The 20102-nt window shown below is 43.1% G+C and overlaps 1 protein-coding gene across 2 annotated transcripts; it reads left to right on the top strand.

Annotated features, from left to right (window-relative positions):
- Positions 1–10621: 10621 nt before the first annotated feature.
- LOC148659713 (serine protease 27-like) lies at positions 10622–20102 on the top strand. 2 transcript variants are annotated; one of them, XM_088637530.1, is made up of 5 exons: positions 10622–10887; positions 16835–17009; positions 17604–17875; positions 18578–18726; positions 19442–20102. In XM_088637530.1, exons 1-5 carry the CDS (start codon positions 10830–10832, stop codon positions 19598–19600), a joined length of 813 nt encoding a protein of 270 aa, XP_088493656.1. In that variant the 5' UTR covers positions 10622–10829; the 3' UTR covers positions 19601–20102. The 2 variants fall into 2 exon arrangements, with proteins under 2 accessions (XP_088493656.1, XP_088493657.1); XM_088637531.1 differs by lacking the exon at positions 10622–10887 and adding an exon at positions 11343–11707.

The following is a 20102-nucleotide window of genomic DNA, read 5'->3' on the forward strand; positions in this document are numbered from 1 at the left end:
GGGACTTGCTTCATGTCTGGGCCTGTGATGATGAAATATGAAAATATTGTAACGCAACGGGGGCTCAGGCGGGCGCCCTTGCCGCATTAGGTCGGCCCCTGCACCGTCCGGGGCTCGAACCCGGGACTTCCGCGTCTCTCTGCAGCGACCTAGCCCCGTGAGCCAAAGAGAGACGCGGAAGTCCCGGGTTCGAGCCCCGGACGGTGCAGGGGCCGACCTAATGCGGCAAGGGCGCCCGCCTGAGCCCCCGTTGCGTTACATTGGTGTCAGAGTGGGATGGGATAGCCCTTCGCCGGGGACGGCGATTTAAGCAGGGGAGAGTGTAACGCTTACGGCCGACAAGCACTGTGTGTAAGAGCCGGCGTACCAGAGCGGGTGACGTCACCGCCCTTCCCTGTGATAGCAGGACCACAGCTACTGGGCTGTGGAGAGATCTCTCTTTGGCTCACGGGGCTAGGTCGCTGCAGAGAGACGCGGAAGTCCCGGGTTCGAGCCCCGGACGGTGCAGGGGCCGACCTAATGCGGCAAGGGCGCCCGCCTGAGCCCCCGTTGTGTTACATTGGTGTCAGAAGCGGGGCGGGATAGCCCTTCGCCGGGGACGGCGATTTAAGCGGGGGAGAGTGTAACGCTTACGGCCGACAGGCACTGTGTAAGAGCCGGCGTACCAGAGCGGGTGACGTCACCGCCCTTCCCTGTGATAGCAGGACCACAGCTACTGGGCTGTAGAGAGATCTCTCTTTGGCTCACGGGGCTAGGTCGCTGCAGAGAGACGCGGAAGTCCCGGGTTCGAGCCCCGGACGGTGCAGGGGCCGACCTAATGCGGCAAGGGCGCCCGCCTGAGACCCCGTTGCGTTACAATATGATCAAATAATGTTTCTGATACATCTGTCATGAGGAAGTCCTGAAAATCTGCATTTGAATTCCTCTGGGAGGTTCAGACATTCGCCTTTATTAATTATGCTGGTGTTTCCTCCTTGCACTAAGCTAAAGAACCAAAACAAAGATCGTGAGCCAAAAGATGACGCCGACTCATCAAACTCGGGTCAGGTTGCAGCTACATTCCTTCAGCGAAAGTCATTCCATCCTCCGCACAAAACCTGCACAGCCCTTCTGGAATTCTGCCGAGATCACGGCTGCCTGGGGCACATTCCTGAGGTCATTCCTGTCTGGAAGGATTATCAGAGCTCCAGGAAAACCTGTTGGTTCACCATCCAGCCACGTCCCGCATGCACAGGGTGGTGAAGGAATGTCTACAAAATGCTTAAAAACATCAAGGGATTCCATTAGCAAATTATCCAGAATAGTTTTCAAGCCTATATAGTAAATTTGCTTCCAGTGTTCATTCTCACTTCATTCTTACAATACCATGCCATTTTCCCATCGGACTGGCTCCAGTTCTGTTCCTCCTGGAGTAATTACACCCGTTTTCAGGAGCTCTCTCTCTACTGGACTGGAATCCTATACTCTCTTCTATGCACTGCTGAGAGCAATAACTCTCCTACAATCCCTGTTTCTCCTGGTGTGAGATCTCATGTAGGATCTAAAAATGACTTCATTTGACCTGAATCTCTACCCACATCTCAGTCTTATCCGAACTGGACTGTGTCAAGCTCAGGGCATCCTTTTCTAGCAATTTCTAGCATGTATTTCCATTATGGGTGTACAGACAGTTGGCTTTTTCTTTTGCTAAGAATGGGAGTATGTGAACATGTGAAAGCTCCTGCAGTGCTTTATTTCTGGATGTTCATGCTTTCTCTGTGGGGCTCTGTACAGACCCACTCCAACACAGAAAGGGGTGACGTCCTGAGGCTCGTGATGAAAACCAGTTGTACCAGTTTCAGACCACTGGGATTTAATTAGTCACCTCCACTCCTCCCTCTGTTGTCAGTTGCACAGATGAACTACAGTATTATCAGATGTAGTTCTTTCCTCTGCAAGGAAACAATGCAATGATCCCTTATGCTGGCATAATTATTATTATTATTATATTATATTATATTATATTATTTTTATAATAACTGCGTCATTTGTCCACTCATTAACAGACTGGTAGGGGTTGAGATATCTTAGAGCGCTCTCTGGCTCACCATGGATTAGGAATAAGGAATGTGGAAAAAAAATAAGGAATAGGGAACAGGTAGAGGGAATGAAAGAATTAGAATTAAAAACAGATCAATACGTTTACAATTAAATCATTGCGATCAAATACATGTAGCAATGGTAATTAAGTACAATTAAAACACAGATCAAGAAATGTGGAATATGGTGTGATGAATAAGAATTAAAAATAGGGAACTACGTTCTGGCACATAGAGTGTAAGGAGCAGGGTTGATGAGTCTTGGATGCTATTTGTTATTAGGTTGGCTGTAGTGTCTGCCTGCAGAGGGCACCCTTGCTGACTGTAACTCAGGAAACTGCTCAGTTATGTTACACTACCGCCAAAATCACAGCTACAGGCCGAAACCTGCTGTGTTCCTGGACAAAGCTGTGCTCCTCATTCGAACTTTTACATGCGAGAGCCCAATCTGTACTCTTTTGTAATTGTTGTAAGTAATTAAGCCATTTTTTTTCTTTATAGAAACACAAGACAAGTAAGAATATTGTTCTTAAAAAAGGAGCAGAATCACTAAAAAATACTACCACCGAATTTTGAGAATCTCTTGCTAATAAACACACACAACAGGACAGGAAACAAACTGAGAGAGAGGAGATCACAGAGAAACCCTCAGTAATAAACACACACAACAGGACAGGGGAAAGTGGGACAATGCATCAACGTGTCAGAAGGGTTTCTAGGTGACAGTGCTTGAAATAGCTGATACATTCTTCTAAATAAGCCAAGCTGGTTGTTGTACCCAAAATCAAGATATTCTTGGCGTTTTAAACCCAGTTCATTCTTCTCAGTGTAATATCTGATACAATATGTCTCCAATACAAAGGGTGATGCACAATATAGCAATGGTCTGAAACTCTTCTGTGAGTTGGGCAGCTGCTAAACGATTGCATCTCGTTTGATTTTTCATAGCGGCTGGTGACAGAGGCATTTATTTTCTGGATTTCAATTATTATGTAGTGTTCCACACAGACGTGCTAATCTGCCTATCAATCATGCTATTCTGCAATTTCCACCCAGGACTTGCATTTACTATACATCTGGGTTTTGTGAATGGCATTTATTTGCTTTACATTTCTAAAATATGTTTTCCTAAAAGGAACAGGAAGTGTATGCTTCACCATTCACTAAATATCGTTTTTAATTTGGCACGTGAGTCAAATGCAGTGACTCATAAATGGAGTTTTTAATGAAAGTTCGGGAGGAATGAAGGCAGCCGAGCTCATTCAACACAGCTGCTGCAATTCTCACTAATCCTGACGTAAGCAGTCTCCATATATATCAAACGTCACCCTCTCCTCTTCCTCGTTCGTTTTCTGCATCCCTCCTCCACCCCCTCTCCACCTTTGCTGCTGCCCAATTGGTCGCATGGGGGTCCTATCCTCCCCGTCCAACGGCCGGGAGGTCGGCCCTCAGCCAAGCGGGTTACGCCAAATCTCCACATCCCAATAAACTATACTAATTTCTCCCAAGCTTTCGGCACTGTCATTCCTTGTGAAACTACATTTTCCGAAGCCCCACACACATATCGCCAGAATTTACTGTACGTTATGATACAATTTCAGTAAGACCAAGCAAAGTAATGTGAAAATGAGTAAGGTAAATTACTGAGCTAAAGAATTAAGTGAAGTAATATTCACAGATATCCATACATCAACTATTACAGCTGCTTTTGCAGACAGCCTACATCCACATGCAATTATTTACCCCCCTGTCGATAAAATTAAATTAAACGTTTCAAGCTCTGCATACTTCAACAATATAATGGCAAACTACAATATTAGGAATTTAAATATATAAATAGATAATGTGATCTTAATATAGTGCAGACTTCAACAAAATAATGGTAAACTACAATATTAAGAATTGAAATATATATATACATTTTTAGTTTTAATATGCTTTTAAATATGATAATTTTAAGGACACTGTGTCTAAAATTCTGTTTTCTAATTACTATTCATACACAATTACTAATAATTCTATGCACCATATGCAATTGATTGGGTTAATGGGTTAAAAAACCTTTAATACTGTTTTGTCACACACAGCTGCAGTACTTTGGGATTCACTGTGTCACCGGACATTTTTACAGAGTAGTGTAGTCCTGCATAAGAATTCCCTCCATCTTGGATGCAGGTGTAAAACAATCAGTAACTTGCACTTTACACTACACTTTAACACAAGCAACAAAGATAAGATCGCTTTATTGGCCATATACAATTTCTTCTATCAGGAATTTGTCTTTTTGCATACACCAACTTGCTCTCAATGAGACACACAGACACAGAGAGAGAAGTTTGGGGTCAGAGCCCAGGGACAGGCATTTATACAGCGCCCCTGGAGCAGTTGGGGTTGTGCAAGTATCAGTACCCCCCAAATTTGTTGTCATAGCTGTTGAAACAACTTTTTAAGGAATAAATTATTGACACAACACTGACTTCATAAACAACAAAACCGAGTACTACCACTCATTTTTATCAACTTATATTAGTAAAATCAAAACTGAGCACAACATACTATATATAAGAAACAAGACAACCTCTCCTTCATAATAGTAAAATTTCAAATCCAAATCCTAATCCAGCAACGCAATAATTTTTCTAAGAATATTTTCCTGATGACGATACTCTACTCCAAGACAAGTACCACAGACTGTTCATTTGCCATTTCTTTAGTAAAATATCTCAAATCAACACCCTTACCGTGAGGTTGTGAAGAAATTTTCAATAGTCCAATGGCCGAGAATTGAGCTGTTCTGATTGGTGAAACAAGCTGTCACTCACTGAAATCCAACCATTTAGAGACTTCGGGGAAGCATACATGTAATGAACAGTTTTTTCTGGACCCTATGCGGATGACACAATCCAGAATCGTGAGGAAACACTAGGAAAAAGATCATGCAGGGATACGGGGATGAAAACAGGAGGCGTGTCCAAAGTGCGCTGGTGCATGGGGGAGGTGTGGCCGAGGCAAACAATCCAAAAGTAATCCAGAGAGGGAATCCAAAAACACAAGAATAAGTCCAGAGCCAGGTGATCCATCCAACAAGGAATTAAAAACATGAACCGGGTTGGAACCGGCAGACAGGAAACAGGAACAGAGATTAAAACCTTAACGGGACCAGGCGCTTCCAGGTCCCGGACTTGCACGGTGCAGAAACCAGATGCAGAGCCCGGATGAACGTCGGCGCCTGGCTTTTAAGGTGGACTGGGAACAGGGGTCAGGTGCACAGAATTAAATCCAAAGTGAAAGAGCTAGAGCGCCCTTAAGGAGGAGGGACTACAATCGTGATAATACAGGTGTCCTGGGCGTATGCCAGAGTTTTATTATTTTTCCCTTGTCTGTCTACCTATCAACTAAGTGAAGATAAAAAACAATGTTATCAGTTTTTCATCTGTTTGGGTCCTACAGCCTAGAAAGTCTATTTTTACATTAGCTCATGCGTACTCTCTAACATTGCCTGTAGCCCAATTAGACACACTGTAGCCCAGGAAAAAAACTCTGGTTCCTACATGTGCTTCAACTCAAGACATTGGCTTCTGAAGACAGAGAAATTAAACACATTTTTGTTTCTTCCTGCTTTTTTGGATCATTTTTTCTAATGCCTATACTAAGACATTTGATCCTTCTGACTTGGTGCCCAAGTGATCCTTTAAACTCCAGCCCTTAACCAGGCGTGTATTATCTGTACTTTCCAAGATCATACCAGATGTTTAGAGCTCATATATTCCAGGTAGAAACAACCTGATGGGGGCAGGGAGTTTAGGGGTCCTGATTAATGCACAGTGTCTATTTTTGGCACGGGAATGTCTTTGACAGACAGAAGCAAAGTGACATTAATTTCTATACTTGATTCTAAAATCATACATATAAGTGGCCACTCGGGCTATTTCAATATCCCCCAGAGAACTTCTTGTGTATCGAGTGATCTCATTAACAGCAAAATACCATTTATATCAATGAGGCAAGAAATGGCCTCCGGAGGGCTGGGTCCTTAAGGGGGTTGTACAGTACAGTAAAATAATCCTGTTACAATAGGAGCTAAAGCCCCAGTGTAGTAGAACAGTCTGTAACAATAGGAGCTACAGTCGCAGTAAACTACAACAGTCCTGTTACAATAGGATCTACAGTCCCAGTACAGTAGAAAAGTCTGTTACAATAGGAGCTACAGTCCCAGTGTAGTAGAACAGTCCTGTTACAATAGGAGCAACAGTCGCAGTACAGTACAGCAGTCCTGTTACAATAGGATCTACAGTCCCAGTACAGTAGAACAGTCTGTTACAATAGGAGCTACAGTCCCAGTGTAGTAGAACAGTCCTGTTACAATAGGATCCACAGTCCCAGTACAGTACAACAGTCCTGTTACAATAGGAGCTACAGTCGCAGTACAGTAGAACAGTCTGTTACAATAGGATTTACAGTCTCAGTACAGTAGAACAGTCTGTTACAATAGGAGCTACAGTCCCAGTGTAGTTGAACAGTCTGTTACAATAGGAGCAACAGTCGCAGTACAGTACAGCAGTCCTGTTACAATACGATCTACAGTCCCAGTACAGTAGAACAGTCTGTTACAATAGGATCTACAGTCTCAGTACAGTAGAACAGTCTGTTACAATAGGAGCTACAGTCCCAGTGTAGTAGAACAGTCTGTTACAATAGGAGCAACAGTCGCAGTACAGTACAGCAGTCCTGTTACAATACGATCTACAGTCCCAGTACAGTAGAACAGTCTGTTACAATAGGAGCTACAGTTCCAGTGTAGTAGAACAGTCCGGATATAATATGATCTACAGTCCCAGTACAGTACAACAGTCCATTTACAATAGGAGCTACAGTCCCAGTACAGTAGAAAAGTCTGTTACAATAGGAGCTACAGTCCCAGTGTAGTAGAACAGTCCTGTTACAATAGGAGCAACAGTCGCAGTACAGTACAGCAGTCCTGTTACAATACGATCTACAGTACCAGTACAGTAGAACAGTCTGTTACAATAGGAACTACAGTCCCAGTGTAGTAGAACAGTCCTGTTACAATAGGAGCTACAGTCCCAGTACAGTACAACAGTCCAGTTACAATAGAAGCTACAGTCCCAGTACAGTAGAACAGTCCTTTTACAATAGGATCTACAGTCCCAGTACAGTACAACAGTCCTGTTACAATAGGATCTACAGTCCCAGTACAGTACACCAGTCCTGTTACAATAGGAGCTACAGTCCCAGTGTAGTAGAACAGTCCTGTTACAATAGGAGCTACAGTCCCGGTGTAGTAGAACAGTCTTATCACATTAAGGGCTACAATCACTGTGCAGTATAATGTTTATGATGATGCACATCTGTAGCAAAAATACTAGTTGCCAATAAATTCACAAATTAAAAGTTTAATGTTCCATTTTAACAATTAAAATAATAGTTGCAGAAGTGTGTGTGTGTTTGAGGAAAAGTGTGAGCTGCCCAGAGTGTGTGTTTCTTGCTGTGCACCGGAACCCTGACCCCTCTCTGCACAGAGCTGGTGATCTGCTGAGAGATCTGCTGATCTGCCGACATGGTGATCTGCTTGCCGATAAGGCTGGCGTATCTTGATGTTCCTTCTTTGGTTCGGAGCCGTTTATCTGCATCTGGTCTAAAGGCTGGCTTGTCTGCCTGATCTGAAATGAACAGGAAACTACAAAGATACGAGACGCAGCTCCCTTTTCACACTTTCAAATCACATTCTACCATCTGAGGAGTGGTCTCAGCTTTTGAAAAAGGTGTGCCGTTTTTCTACTCTTTCTCTCTCACGCACCATTCCAAAAAATCGTACACACAGTACTGGGGGAGACATGATCATTCTCCTTCCCTGGCTTCCCCAGTTCCCCAATATCTCTGCATCACTGAAGAGCTGCTGTAACACACTGCAGGCTCTGATCTCTGTGTTCTGCATTTACTGGGTAGCTCTGAAATCAGATCCTCACTCTATATACCTCCGGGTGTCTGTAAAGTAAATATGCCAGTTGTTAAGGACAAATAATACATTCAAAATTATTCATTATAAAGTAATAGTTAACAAGGTATAACTTTTATCAATCATTACTTACAATTGTCTTTAGGGAATTAGATAATTAAATTGAATGACTAGATCTTGCATTATAATTCCTGATTGTGTTAATGTAATTAGATTGTCTGGCCAGGCTCACCTGGCTAGTCTAATTTAGTCTAATCCAATCTCTGAGTGACTGTTGATATTCGTACCCTAACAGGCAACTGCCATCACTCTACAGGCATAAATTCCTCCTCAGCATCGGATATGTAACTGTGAAGGCATCTTGTCAGCCTCGTGGACGCTAGTGACCTAGAGAAGCCAGCGAAGATGAGCCCTGCTCTACTGCAAAGTCTTTTGTCTCACTTCTTGTGTCTTCTTTAGAGTACTCTTGTGAGGACACTTATAAAAACCTTCCTTTCTTCTCCTCACACCACACACCAAGGAAAAGTCCTGGTCCACTCCTATTTCAGATTCCTCATGAACTGTAATAATTCATAAGAATTATTCATTCCTTTTTCTGGACACTCTACACAGAGCTCTTTACAACAATGGGGTAATGTAAAGAGGTACATGGGGAACTGGGAATCCCACTACCGCCACCAGTGTGTCCCCCCATCTAGATGATGCTCCAGTCTGCTCACACACAGCAGCTCTCAGTGGGTAGGAGAGCAGAGTGATATAGCCAGTTCAGAGATGGGGGTTATTAGGAGGCCATGATGAGTAAAGACCAGGGGGATATGTGGCCAGGACACCGGGGTAACACCCCTACTCTTTTTGAAAAACACCCTACATCTTTTAATGACCATGGAGAGTCAGGACCTCGGTTTTATTTCTCATCCACAGGACGGGATTAGACACTATAGTTTTTACAGTATAGTGTCACCGCACTAGGGCATTAGGACCCACACAGACTGCTAGGTGAGACAGAGCTCTCCTTCCTGGAACAGGATTACTGTATACCCAGATCACAACTGCCTGCTAGAGACTAGAGAGTAGAGGAGTTTATTGACAAATGCACATGGACATTGGAAGTCTTACTCATGATGATCTCTCAGGACGTGCATAGTACAGCAGACAACCTGGTACAACAGACAACACCACACAATATAGACACTACATTACAAAGCAGTCCATATTGTAATAAAAAGAAACAACCTATTACTCCAATCCTTCTCCTCTACTCTGCTAAAGACATGAATTTGACTGTGGTGCACTCAATATTTCAAAGTCACTTTCACACAAATCATCCCGAAATGTGTTTTCAGCCCTTCACAGTCTTATTTTGGGGGACAAGAACTGGAAGACTTCACTTATACATTACTAGATTTCAGTCAACTTCATTGAGGGTAAGTTGAAGTCATAGCACAGTCATACAGCTAATTAATCAGCTCATTAGATCTCTGGTTTGCACAAAACCCCCTGAGAAGCTTAAACACACACATGCCCGTAGAAATGGATGCACGCACGCACACACACGCACGCACGCACGCACGCACGCACGCACGCACGCACGCACACACACGCACGCACACACATACACACTGTTCTCTGCTTCACCTAAATGAAACTCCACGCACAGGTAACAGGTGATACCTGCATGCACCCTCTCCCATCCCAGTCTCTCAACAGCTCCAGCTCAGAGAAGAAACTTTGCTAATAAAATTGTTCAGGCTGGTTAAAAACTGGACAAGACAGGTGTTGCAAAAATGAAACCACATGCATACAGAGAGCCTTCTGGTAACAATCAGCAAGGGGCAAGCTGAAAAAGTCTCAAAGCCCTGGTTTTCCAGTCTTTCTAATGAAAAAGCAGTGAAAATCTTTCACTTTGACTGGGGTTCATTGGCCCAGTGTAATAATAATATTAATTAACTAATAATAATGAACAAACTTTATTTTATGTAGCACCTTTAAAAGTAACTTCTCAAGGAAAAAAAATTACAAGGGGGGGAGAGAATTAGTATTATTAAAAACAAGGGTTTCCAATTAAATGAAAGCCGTTCTGAAGAAGAACAGTTTTGAGTCTGGATGTGAAATGGCTCAGGGAAGCGTTTGGGATAGAATCCCAGGGCTTTGGGGTGCAGGAAGAGAAGGCCTTGTTACCCATAGAGTGTAGAGGAGATCGCAGTACAAACAGGAGACCAGAATCAGGAAGACAAGAAGGCAATAAGTCAAACAGGTACTGAGGTGCCAAGCCATGCAGAGCCTTAAAGGCAAGCAGGAGGATTTTGAAACCTGTTAGGAAGCCAGTGCAAGGACTCCAGGATAGGAGTAACATGATCTCTTGCACAATGTGTCTTGGACTGAAATCCGGACGGCGCAAATAGATTTACAACAGTGAAAAGTGACAAATGAGAAATCAGTCTATTACATTTGAGCTCTCCCAAGATTGCAGTCAAGTTCACTGAGAGTAAGTAGCAAGCTTATCAAAGCGGATATCTGATTAACTCTGACTAGTAAGTCAAATGGTTCCTTAATCAGGACATTACATCTCTGGTGCATAATTATTGAGTCAGTTTGTAACCCCCTGTATGTTTGTGGTCTGCGACTCTACAGCACTGTGAGCTATATGAAGGCAGGTGTATGTGCATTTCTCCTGCCTCTGCTCGGTTGTTTAAAAGAGACTCTCCTCTGTGTCCAGTTTCCAACATTAGGTGAACAGGGCCAGTCCACTAAGTGTCCAGTGAGAGGCTGGAAAGATGAAGATGTTTTTTCTGCTGGCGTTTTTTGGGATCCTAATCCTGAACAAGGAAGAAGGTAAGAGACGAATCAGAAATTGAAAATTTAAATAAATAAAGTAAAATAAATGTGCAGATGAACTGTCGTATAAGCATTCGTAGCCTATGCAATGATATGCAGTTTGTGGACAGTCTATACATATATACAACACCAATGAAGACTGAGAACTGCAGCTGCTATTGTGCAGCCTGATCCTGGACAAAACAGAAGGTAAGAAGACAACAAGCAGCCGATTGCGCATTTAAACTGTGTAATGGAAAGTTACTGAGAATAGGTGTTTTATCCTAAAAATGTTGTTTACGGACAGAGCTGTGCTGCAGAAGCAGCTGGATGCTTAGAACAAAGTGTGATAGCACCCAGCTCGTCAAGGGCACGGGATGTTTTAATAATGTCTATCTCTGCTGCTTGAAGAAGGGAGTATGAGAAGCTATTTGAATAACTGCTCTTTGCTTAAAGCAGAAACCTATAAGGAATGGAAAATTACTGCTTTGCCTGTCCTTGAAGTGTTGCATCAGCTTGAAAAAAGATATAAAACCTGGGATCTCCCTGTTTGCTTTTGAATCAGCTTTCACTTCTCTGCACAGACGGGTGATGGCTTTTTCCCATATTGCAATATGAATAAAGACCTTACTGAGTGAATGAGAATACCTCTCCTGGCTCTTCTTCGATAAAATTCCACGACAATCTTTGGTGACGAGGATGGGATCACAAACCTGAGCGCGAACGGCTGCTGAGACTCAATCCCGGCCTGGATTTTAGTGAATTGGACGAACCTCAGGAGATAATCTGTTTATCCTTCCAGAGACGCGTCTGGAGAATTGGCAGCTGTCTGATATCAGTAAGGAAGGAAAATAAAAGATTATATTCTGGGTTAGAGTCCCGGCAGAAGAAAATATTTTTATGTTCATGAAGTGTGAAGCAAGGGTAATAGGTGTAAGGGAACTTGCACATGATTTATATATGATACTTAGGGGCCCATAACTATGAAGGATCTTTGTAAGTGGTCAGAATGGACAGGGGAAAGTTAGAAGAGAAGGAGAAGAAAGGCAAGAAAGTGAATTGGACAACTTACGTCAGGGAAAGAGGAATCACAGAAATGATGGGAAGCTTCAAAAAAGGCTAGTCTTGAAACTAAAGAACAGCAAGCTGCAGCTAAAGTCATGGCCATGCGTACTAAAAAGAAAAGGTCTCCACCGAAATAAGAAAGCGGTCCGGATCCAAAGCCTTTTTACTCTGAGAGGTGTCTGACTGGGTGTCAGGGAAAAAAAAATAGAAATTAGATTAATGCAAAGTGAAACTTAAATAGAAATATGGAATTTAGTCTGAACAGGAATGTAAAACAGTGTATGAACATTGGGATAGAAATAAACAGATAAGGGCTTTATTTTAGAGGAATATTGGAGAATTCAACAGAATATCATAGAGAAAACGGAATGGGATGAGGCGCAAAAATTCCTGACGGAAAAGCTAAAAGCGATGGCTGAACGAAACGAAGTTCTATCTGCAGAAAAAGAAAAGGCAAAAGGAGAAATAGAACGCCTTAAGAGAGAATCTGGGAGAAGGGAGGGAATTAGTGTGGAGGTTTTTGAAAGAGCATTACCCACCGAAAACTGAGTGGACAAAAGTAACAGCATGTCAGCAGAAGGAAGGTGAGGATGTTTCAGATTCTACAGAAAGGTTTATAGCTTTGTGGATAGTATACTCGGGGTTAGCCGATGAGAAGGAAGTGAATGAAGATACTTCCACAGTAATAAAACAAATTTACTTGAGTGGGTTAAAACCTGATGTTGCCAAGAATGTACAACTGTGCTTTCCTGATATTACAGAGAGCGGAGACAGAATTGATTTAATAACTTGCGAAGCATGTACGCGGAGGTGTGAGCGCTGCAAGTGGGAGGTAAAAAGACTCCCAAGAAGGAGAAAAAGGAGCCTCCAGTTTGTCGCAATTATAGTGTATATTATATTAATATTATACCGAGATATAAGAAAATAATGATGACTGGGATAAATCTTCTGATTGGGCATATCCAGATGGGGAAAAAGGGGGACAAAACCCCAAAGATAAAACTACTAATAAACTGGTGCTTATTACTAATTTTACTAATTTTGGAGGAATTGTCGGAAAGAGGCTTGATTTCACATTTAAAGAACATGTCAGAAGCTGTAACGTGAAGAAATAAATTTAATCTAGTCAGCCCCTTTGTAGCCTTCCTAAATTTATCTCAGGATTTAAATAAAAGTAAAATAATCTTACAGTGTGCAGTAACTGGGGGACACAGGAGCACAGCTGTCCTGTTTTTAGACTAAAACAGCATACAGTTTAAAGCAGATACAAGCTGTCACAATATGCTAGGGGAAAGATGTACAGTTTCAACTACTGATGTGGGTGGGGGACACCCCAGACCTATTGGGCTAGGATGCCCTGCAGCATTTATAAAGAATTACTGTATCAGCTATGTGATATTGTGATTGTTTCACCTAATGAGGGAATCCATAAGGCCACTCCAAGTATTAGATCTTCGGAGGGAAAAAAGGGTATAAAACCAACTGCATAATAAAGCCAGGGTGAATTCCTTCTCAGACAGGTCATCTGTATGTAATCTGTATGTGAGTGAAGGAAATGGATTGTGAGCTGCTGTGCTGGCGCAGGTGCATGAGGATAGGCATCGTGTGGTGAATTATTATTTAGGAACCCTCGATGCAGTGACCAAGGGGCCATGTTTATGTGTTGTGCAGGCTACCTGCCGGATGTATAAACTGTGAATAATCTGGTGAAGAACAAGTAGACCGAATGAAAAGATTTAATTGAAACTTGTAAATATGCTAAATGGAAAATTGTAGTGATTTATATAGACTCTATATATACATTTGGTGTATGCCACAATTTTGGATGGCAGTGGAGGAATAGGGATTTCCCCAACATGGCAGGGACTCCAGTTAAGAATGCTGGGTTTGTCTCTGAACTGTTAGAAGCTTTACAGCTGCTGACTGAAGTAGCTGTGGTAAAGTGTAAATCACATAATAAAGAAATGTTTCCAGTAACACGAGGGAGCAACTTTGCAGATGCAGCTGTCAGGTGAGCAGTCCTGGTAGAGCAGGAGTCTGAGACGCTGTGAGAGCTCTGTTGGTGGAAGGGGACAGCTACAGGACAATTCAGGCTGAGGCCTCTAAAGCAGAGAAATGGACATGGTTAGAAAAGAGTGTGGGGCTGCATGATGATGGGGTGTGGTGTTGCCAGCACACTGGACGCCCCGCATGCCCTCACAGCCTAATGCCCTTTGAAGTACGACAAATGCACTCTGTCAGTCACCTAGGTGTGAGGCTCTGTGGCTAAGGATCTGCGCCTGTGACTGGAATGTTGCCGGTTCATATCCCGCGGCCAGCAAAGGAATCCTACCCTGTTGGGCCCCTGAGCAAGGCCCTTAACCCCAACTGCTCCAGGTGAGCTGTACAATGGCTGACCCTGCGCTCTGACCCCAAGCTTCTCTCCCTGTCTGTGTCTCCATGGAGAAAATCTGGGGTATACAAAAAGATGAATTCCTAATGCAAGAAATTGTATAGGACTAATAAAGCAACATTATATTATATATGAGTCAAATGGTGTGCCGGTTACCCAAACCTGGGTGGGGACCGGGTTTGAAGCAGTAGCCACTTATGTGGTATCTCGATGTGACGCTTATCAAAGGAACTCAACTACAGTTCAGGTGCTTGTACTACAGCTCAAAAGTCCTGAGGAACCTTTCATGCACTGGCAAATTGACAATTGGTAAGGGAAAACCTGGGCTCCTATAATCTGTTTTCCCAGTGGGTTGCTGCCACTGCCTCTGTGTCTACCAAACACTTGATGACAGAGATACATTAAGCCCTCGGTGGGCACTGCCCTCCCTCTTGTATTGTGATCAAGGGACACACTTCACAGGGAAGGTGTGTCAAGCTGTGGCTGCGCTGTTCAGGGTGAGATGGGACCTTCGTTGCACCCATCACCCTCACTCTACTGGAACAGTGGAACGAAGGAACAGAACTCTGAAAGATCAACTAAGCATCAGACTGAAGGAACGCCAGGGGTAGATGAAACTGCAAAGAACAGCGCCCTAAACTGTTCCCTGACTTGGGAACCACCACTGGCCAGATCAAGAAGTCCTTAAGCAGATGACACCAGTCCCGTGCCGCCGGGAACATCGCAGGCCCGGAATAGAGGCCCAGAAGGAGATGATGGCGGGACACGAATTAAGTACAGACTGCAAAGATCACTGAAAATGAGAATTGATGAGCACACCCATGATAAGGGAGTGAATGGCCATACATACATTTTAGCTCTGTCACATTTCTATGCGAGCAGAGAGAATCAGAGTTTGTGTTGGGTTTGCACAGCGGGGACCCAACCTGCTGTAGGGGGGTTACCCTTGGGAGTGATTCCCCTAGATGCAAATGATTATTGTGGTTTGTTTGTTCATAATAAGATGTTTTGCAGGAACGGAACAAAGAGAAATTTTACAGCTAGAATTGTTCTACAAAACGGCACAGCTGAGGCAGGGGAACAATGTCTAGATTTTTCTAAGAGTTATTACCCAGTTGTTGACCTATCTTGAAAAACCCCCTAAGATTATGCTGCGCTCCAGCCCACAGGGATTTACCTGTGCTGTAAGAAATAATGTGTGAATAAGGAGAGAGGCATCAAAGATAAACCTGCTTTCTTTTCATGGTTAAAATCATTATTTGGGTCATTGGGACTGTTTTTCTTGAAACTATTCACGCCTGTTGTTGTAGTGTTTTTGCTGTTGTGCTGTTGTATGACTTATATTATTCCAATGTTTCGATCTATGGTAATGAAAATGTTTACGCATCAATATGCACTGCTCAGAACAGACTCCGAGGAGCCCTGGGACCCACCAGGTGAACCCTATGAGGACTCTCTGATGCGAACATATTTAAGGATAAAAAGGAGGGAATGGAACGGAAAGTTACTGAGAAAAGGTTTTTTATCCTAAAAATGTTGTTTACGGACAGAGCTTTGCTGCAGAAGCAGCCGAATACTTAGAACAAAGTGTGACAGCACCCAGCTCGTCAAGGGCACGGGATGTTTTAATAATGTTTATCTCTGCTGCTTGAAGAAGGGAGTATGAGAAACTATTTGAATAACCGCTCTTCTTTGCTTAAAGCAGAAACCTATAAGGAATGGAAAATTACTGCCTGTCCTTGAAGTGTTGCATCAGCTTAAAAAAGATATAAAACCAGGGCTCTCCCTGCTTGCTTATGAATCAGCTTTCACTTCTCTGCACAGACGGGTGATGGCTTTTTCCCAGATTGCAATATGAATAAAGACCTTACTGAGTCAATGAGAATATCTCTCCTGGCTCTTCTTCGATAAAATTCCGCGACAACTGTTCTTCGTTTTCCCTCAGATTTAGGCTGAGTGCACTGTGAGAAATCACAGACAAAAAATCTTTCGACAGAGCTGAGAGGAAGTGTGCCAACACATCTACACATGTTAAACTAGTGGCGCTCTTAGTCACATGAAGATGATGCAAAGAAACGAAGCCGATTAAGAGTTTCAGAGCCACAGCTGTACTGATCTTGTCTCATCATCTTGTAGCTTCAGTAGGTCAGAGCTGGATGAGAGACACCATTCCTTTTCCGATTCCCACCTGAAGTTACTCTGCTTTGTTGGAGTAAAGGAGATCAAAGAGCGAAAGGGGAGGTCTGAGCTCATGGTAAAAGCACAGTAAAGTGTAGTAAAGAATGGGGAAGTCATGGTTAGAGCACAGTAAAGTGTACAATAAGAACTGCCCCCATGTATCTTAAGATAGTTTGCTAGCTTTTGTCAGGATTAGAGGTTGGTGAGATTAATTGAGCACTTCTCTGTCCAGGAGCTCTGTAAGGGTCAGTCAGGGTGTGAAGAAGGGACAGTGATCCTGGATGACTGATCTCAAGCCTGTTCTGTATGAACCCCTCTGTCTCTCTCCAGTGTCCAGCTCTCCTCTGTCCAGGAGCTCTATCGTGGGCGGTCAGGATGCGGAGGAGGGAGAGTGGCCCTGGCATGTCTATATCCAGATCCAGGTGAACCGCAACGATGCCACATTCTGTGGTGGATCCCTGATCAGTAAGCAGTGGGTTCTCACTGCAGCACACCGCTTCAAACCGTGAGTGTGTCCTGAAATCCCTGTCTGCCTTGGCACGTCTCTGGGAACTGCTGTAAAAACACCTTTCATTCTTTTCCTACTCATTGTTCAAAACCGATTAAGTTCTCAGCCTGTTCAGGTGTGCTCAGACAGGGTCCTATCTGATTAGAACAGTCCATTCCACTAATTAGCCTGTTCAATTTAGCCATTTTTCTGCGATTCTCCCAAACTAATCCTTCTGTATAAAAAACAATCAGAGGACAGTGTAAGAAAAGAGGCAGCTATATCAGTTTAATCTGGTTTTGATCATTGGTCTGAATTTAAATCAAACATTAAAACTCTTGCCCTGTCTCAACGTGTCCCGGAACTGACAGTGCCAAATAGTTCTTTGGTCAAAATGTGTCTCCAAGCAGTATTATTGGCATTGCAATTGTTAATATTTACTCTGGATACTAATTACCTGATCCCGCGACCAAGTACACAGAATAATAATATTTATTATTCTTGAATATTTATTAATTATAATTTTTAATACAGTACCAATGTATAAATTTAACATTATTATTATTATTATTATTATTATTATTATTATTATTATAAGACTGTCTCTTTCAGCTCCTTCTTGCTCGAGCATTCCTTCGTGAGGCTGGGGGCGTACAAGCTAGACCAAGCCTCCAAACACGAGGTCAAGAAAAGCATTAAGAAGGTCGTCCTCCACGACCAGTACGAGAAAGCAGCAGACGGCTTTGACATCGCCCTGGTGCAGCTGGACAGCGAGGTGTCCCTCTCTTGTTACATCAATCCTGTCCAGCTCGCCAAGCCCAACGATGTCTTCACAGAGGACACAGAGTGCTGGGTCACTGGGTGGGGGAGGACTAAAGAGAATGGTAAGAAATGATGATCAGGACTCCTGTGTTTCTCGTTAGGACTCAGGAACTAACACTGCAGCCCACAGCCGGTCATTCTGCACATCTCTCTTGTCTGGTTGCTGTGAGCTCATTCAGACATCTCACCCAGTCATTTACTTGAAAGAAGGGAGCGTATCAGCTTCAACAACATCATGGTGTATCATATTCTAGATTAGCGGTCAGCTGACATGGTACACGTGTCATTGGCATGCAAAGGGATTTTTAATGGCATGTGTAATGAGAGTGGCACATGCAATAGAAGACTAATAAGCCATGAAGAAACTAAGTTAAAAAACAATAGAAACTGTGTATGACTGTCTAATCCCCCTATAACACGCTACTCAATGATAGTGCTTTGGTGTAGAAAAAAAAACAGAGTCTCTTGCTTTGATTGCTGCCTTATTTTTAGCAGGGATAGCCAACTATATTAACAGGAAATCTCACAATCTGTGCTGCTAATAATATTTATTTTTTTATTTATTGTGGCATGCTCATAGGTGAGATGGTTGTGCCTGGTGTCTGAACATGAGGACAACCACTCATGATGTTTTTTCAATAAATAAAGAAAACGAATGCTTTATACCCGGGAAGGTGTTGGAAATAAAGTGTAATAAATAATGCATGTCATTCTGCTTGTCTTTAGCTTTGTAGAAAATAGTCACCATCTTTTTGTCACTGCAGAATCACTGGCACCCCCTCGCACTCTGCAGGAAGTCCAACTGCCCATCGTAGACAACAGGCGCTGTCAGTCCATGTACAACAGCATGGCTACTATCAGGGAAGACATGATGTGCGCTGGGTATGAAGATGGACAGAAGGACACCTGCATGGTGAGTTCACCATCCGCAGTGCAGACAGAAACTAGACCAGTTGGTGCAAAAATTCAAGACAACTCATACATGGTGGATACATTTGGAAAAGTATTTCAGAATGATAACTTTACAAATCAAAAGTGATCACGCTTTCACCTCTATAAAACAGAAATCTGTGTGTGATCTACTGCCACTAATCATCCAAATTGATTTTAGCAAGTTAGTTTATAACCAGCAGTTTCTCCTGGAATATCACCCTGCAACTCACAACTGACACTGGAGCTCAGCAGTGTGAGCCTGGTCAGTACCTGGATGGGAGACTCCTGGGAAAGCTGAGGCTGCTGCTGGAAGAGGTGTTAGTGGGGCGCTCACCCTGCGGTCTGTGGGGGTCCTGATGCCCCAGTATAGTTATGGGGACACTCAACTGTAAAAAAGGCGCCGTCCTTCGGATGAGACATAAAACTGAGGCCCTGACTCTCTATGGTCATTAAAAATCACAGGGCGTCTTATTATTATTATTATTATTACGTTCTTCCAAAATGAGCCTTGTAAGATTTGCGGAAAATGCATACTGTGAGCATGCCATTACCATTGAGCAACAGACAGTTATGTGCAAAATTACTCACGTCATGATGGAGTTGCACCACTTTGATTTGCAAATATTTACACTAAGCACAGCCCTGTATTGTCACCATGTGAAACTATTCCTTCATCATTCCTCATTTCACTCCAGGGTGATTCTGGGGGACCTCTGGTGTGTAAGAAGGGGGAGAGCTGGATCCAGGCTGGGATTGTGAGCTTTGGAAGAGGTTGTGGTAGGCCCAACTCCCCAGGAGTCTACACCCGGGTCAGCAGCTTCACGGATTGGATAAAGAAACACAGTGGAGTCTGAGGAGTTCTATGGGATCCAGGGGAGAGCGCCTTCTGGTGTAACTGGCTGCTGCTGCTGCAACTGCAGAATCTGATTCCATCTGATTAGATTGCCCGTCTGCACAAGATAATTGCATGTGAGAATATGCCAAAAGATAAGACTGGGAGATACAATAAAGATAAAACAGTGAGTCAGAGACAGAAGTCTTACAGCCCTTTTTTAAGTGTGTACCATAGCTATGAATTATGGATTAAACAATAAATGTTAGATCTTGTCATTTCAGGACAAAACAGCTGGGCATGGCCGTCCACTTTGAGTATTTTGTTGAAAAAAATGTATTTGAAATTGGGGAGTCGGTTCTGTGTCATTAGCATTGTGATACAGTACATCAAGAAATAACTAATATTTGTAGCCACAACAGATGAAATCGCTAGCAAGACATGCTTTTGCCTGCTGCTGTGAGAGATCAGATGTACTCTTATTCAGTTGACCATTGAGCTCAATAAAATTGCAAGCACTGAAA

The sequence above is a fragment of the Lepisosteus platostomus genome, chromosome 6 (assembly GCF_059453375.1).
Source record: "Lepisosteus platostomus isolate fLepPlt1 chromosome 6, fLepPlt1.hap1, whole genome shotgun sequence".
NCBI classification, from domain to species: Eukaryota; Metazoa; Chordata; class Actinopteri; order Semionotiformes; family Lepisosteidae; genus Lepisosteus; species Lepisosteus platostomus.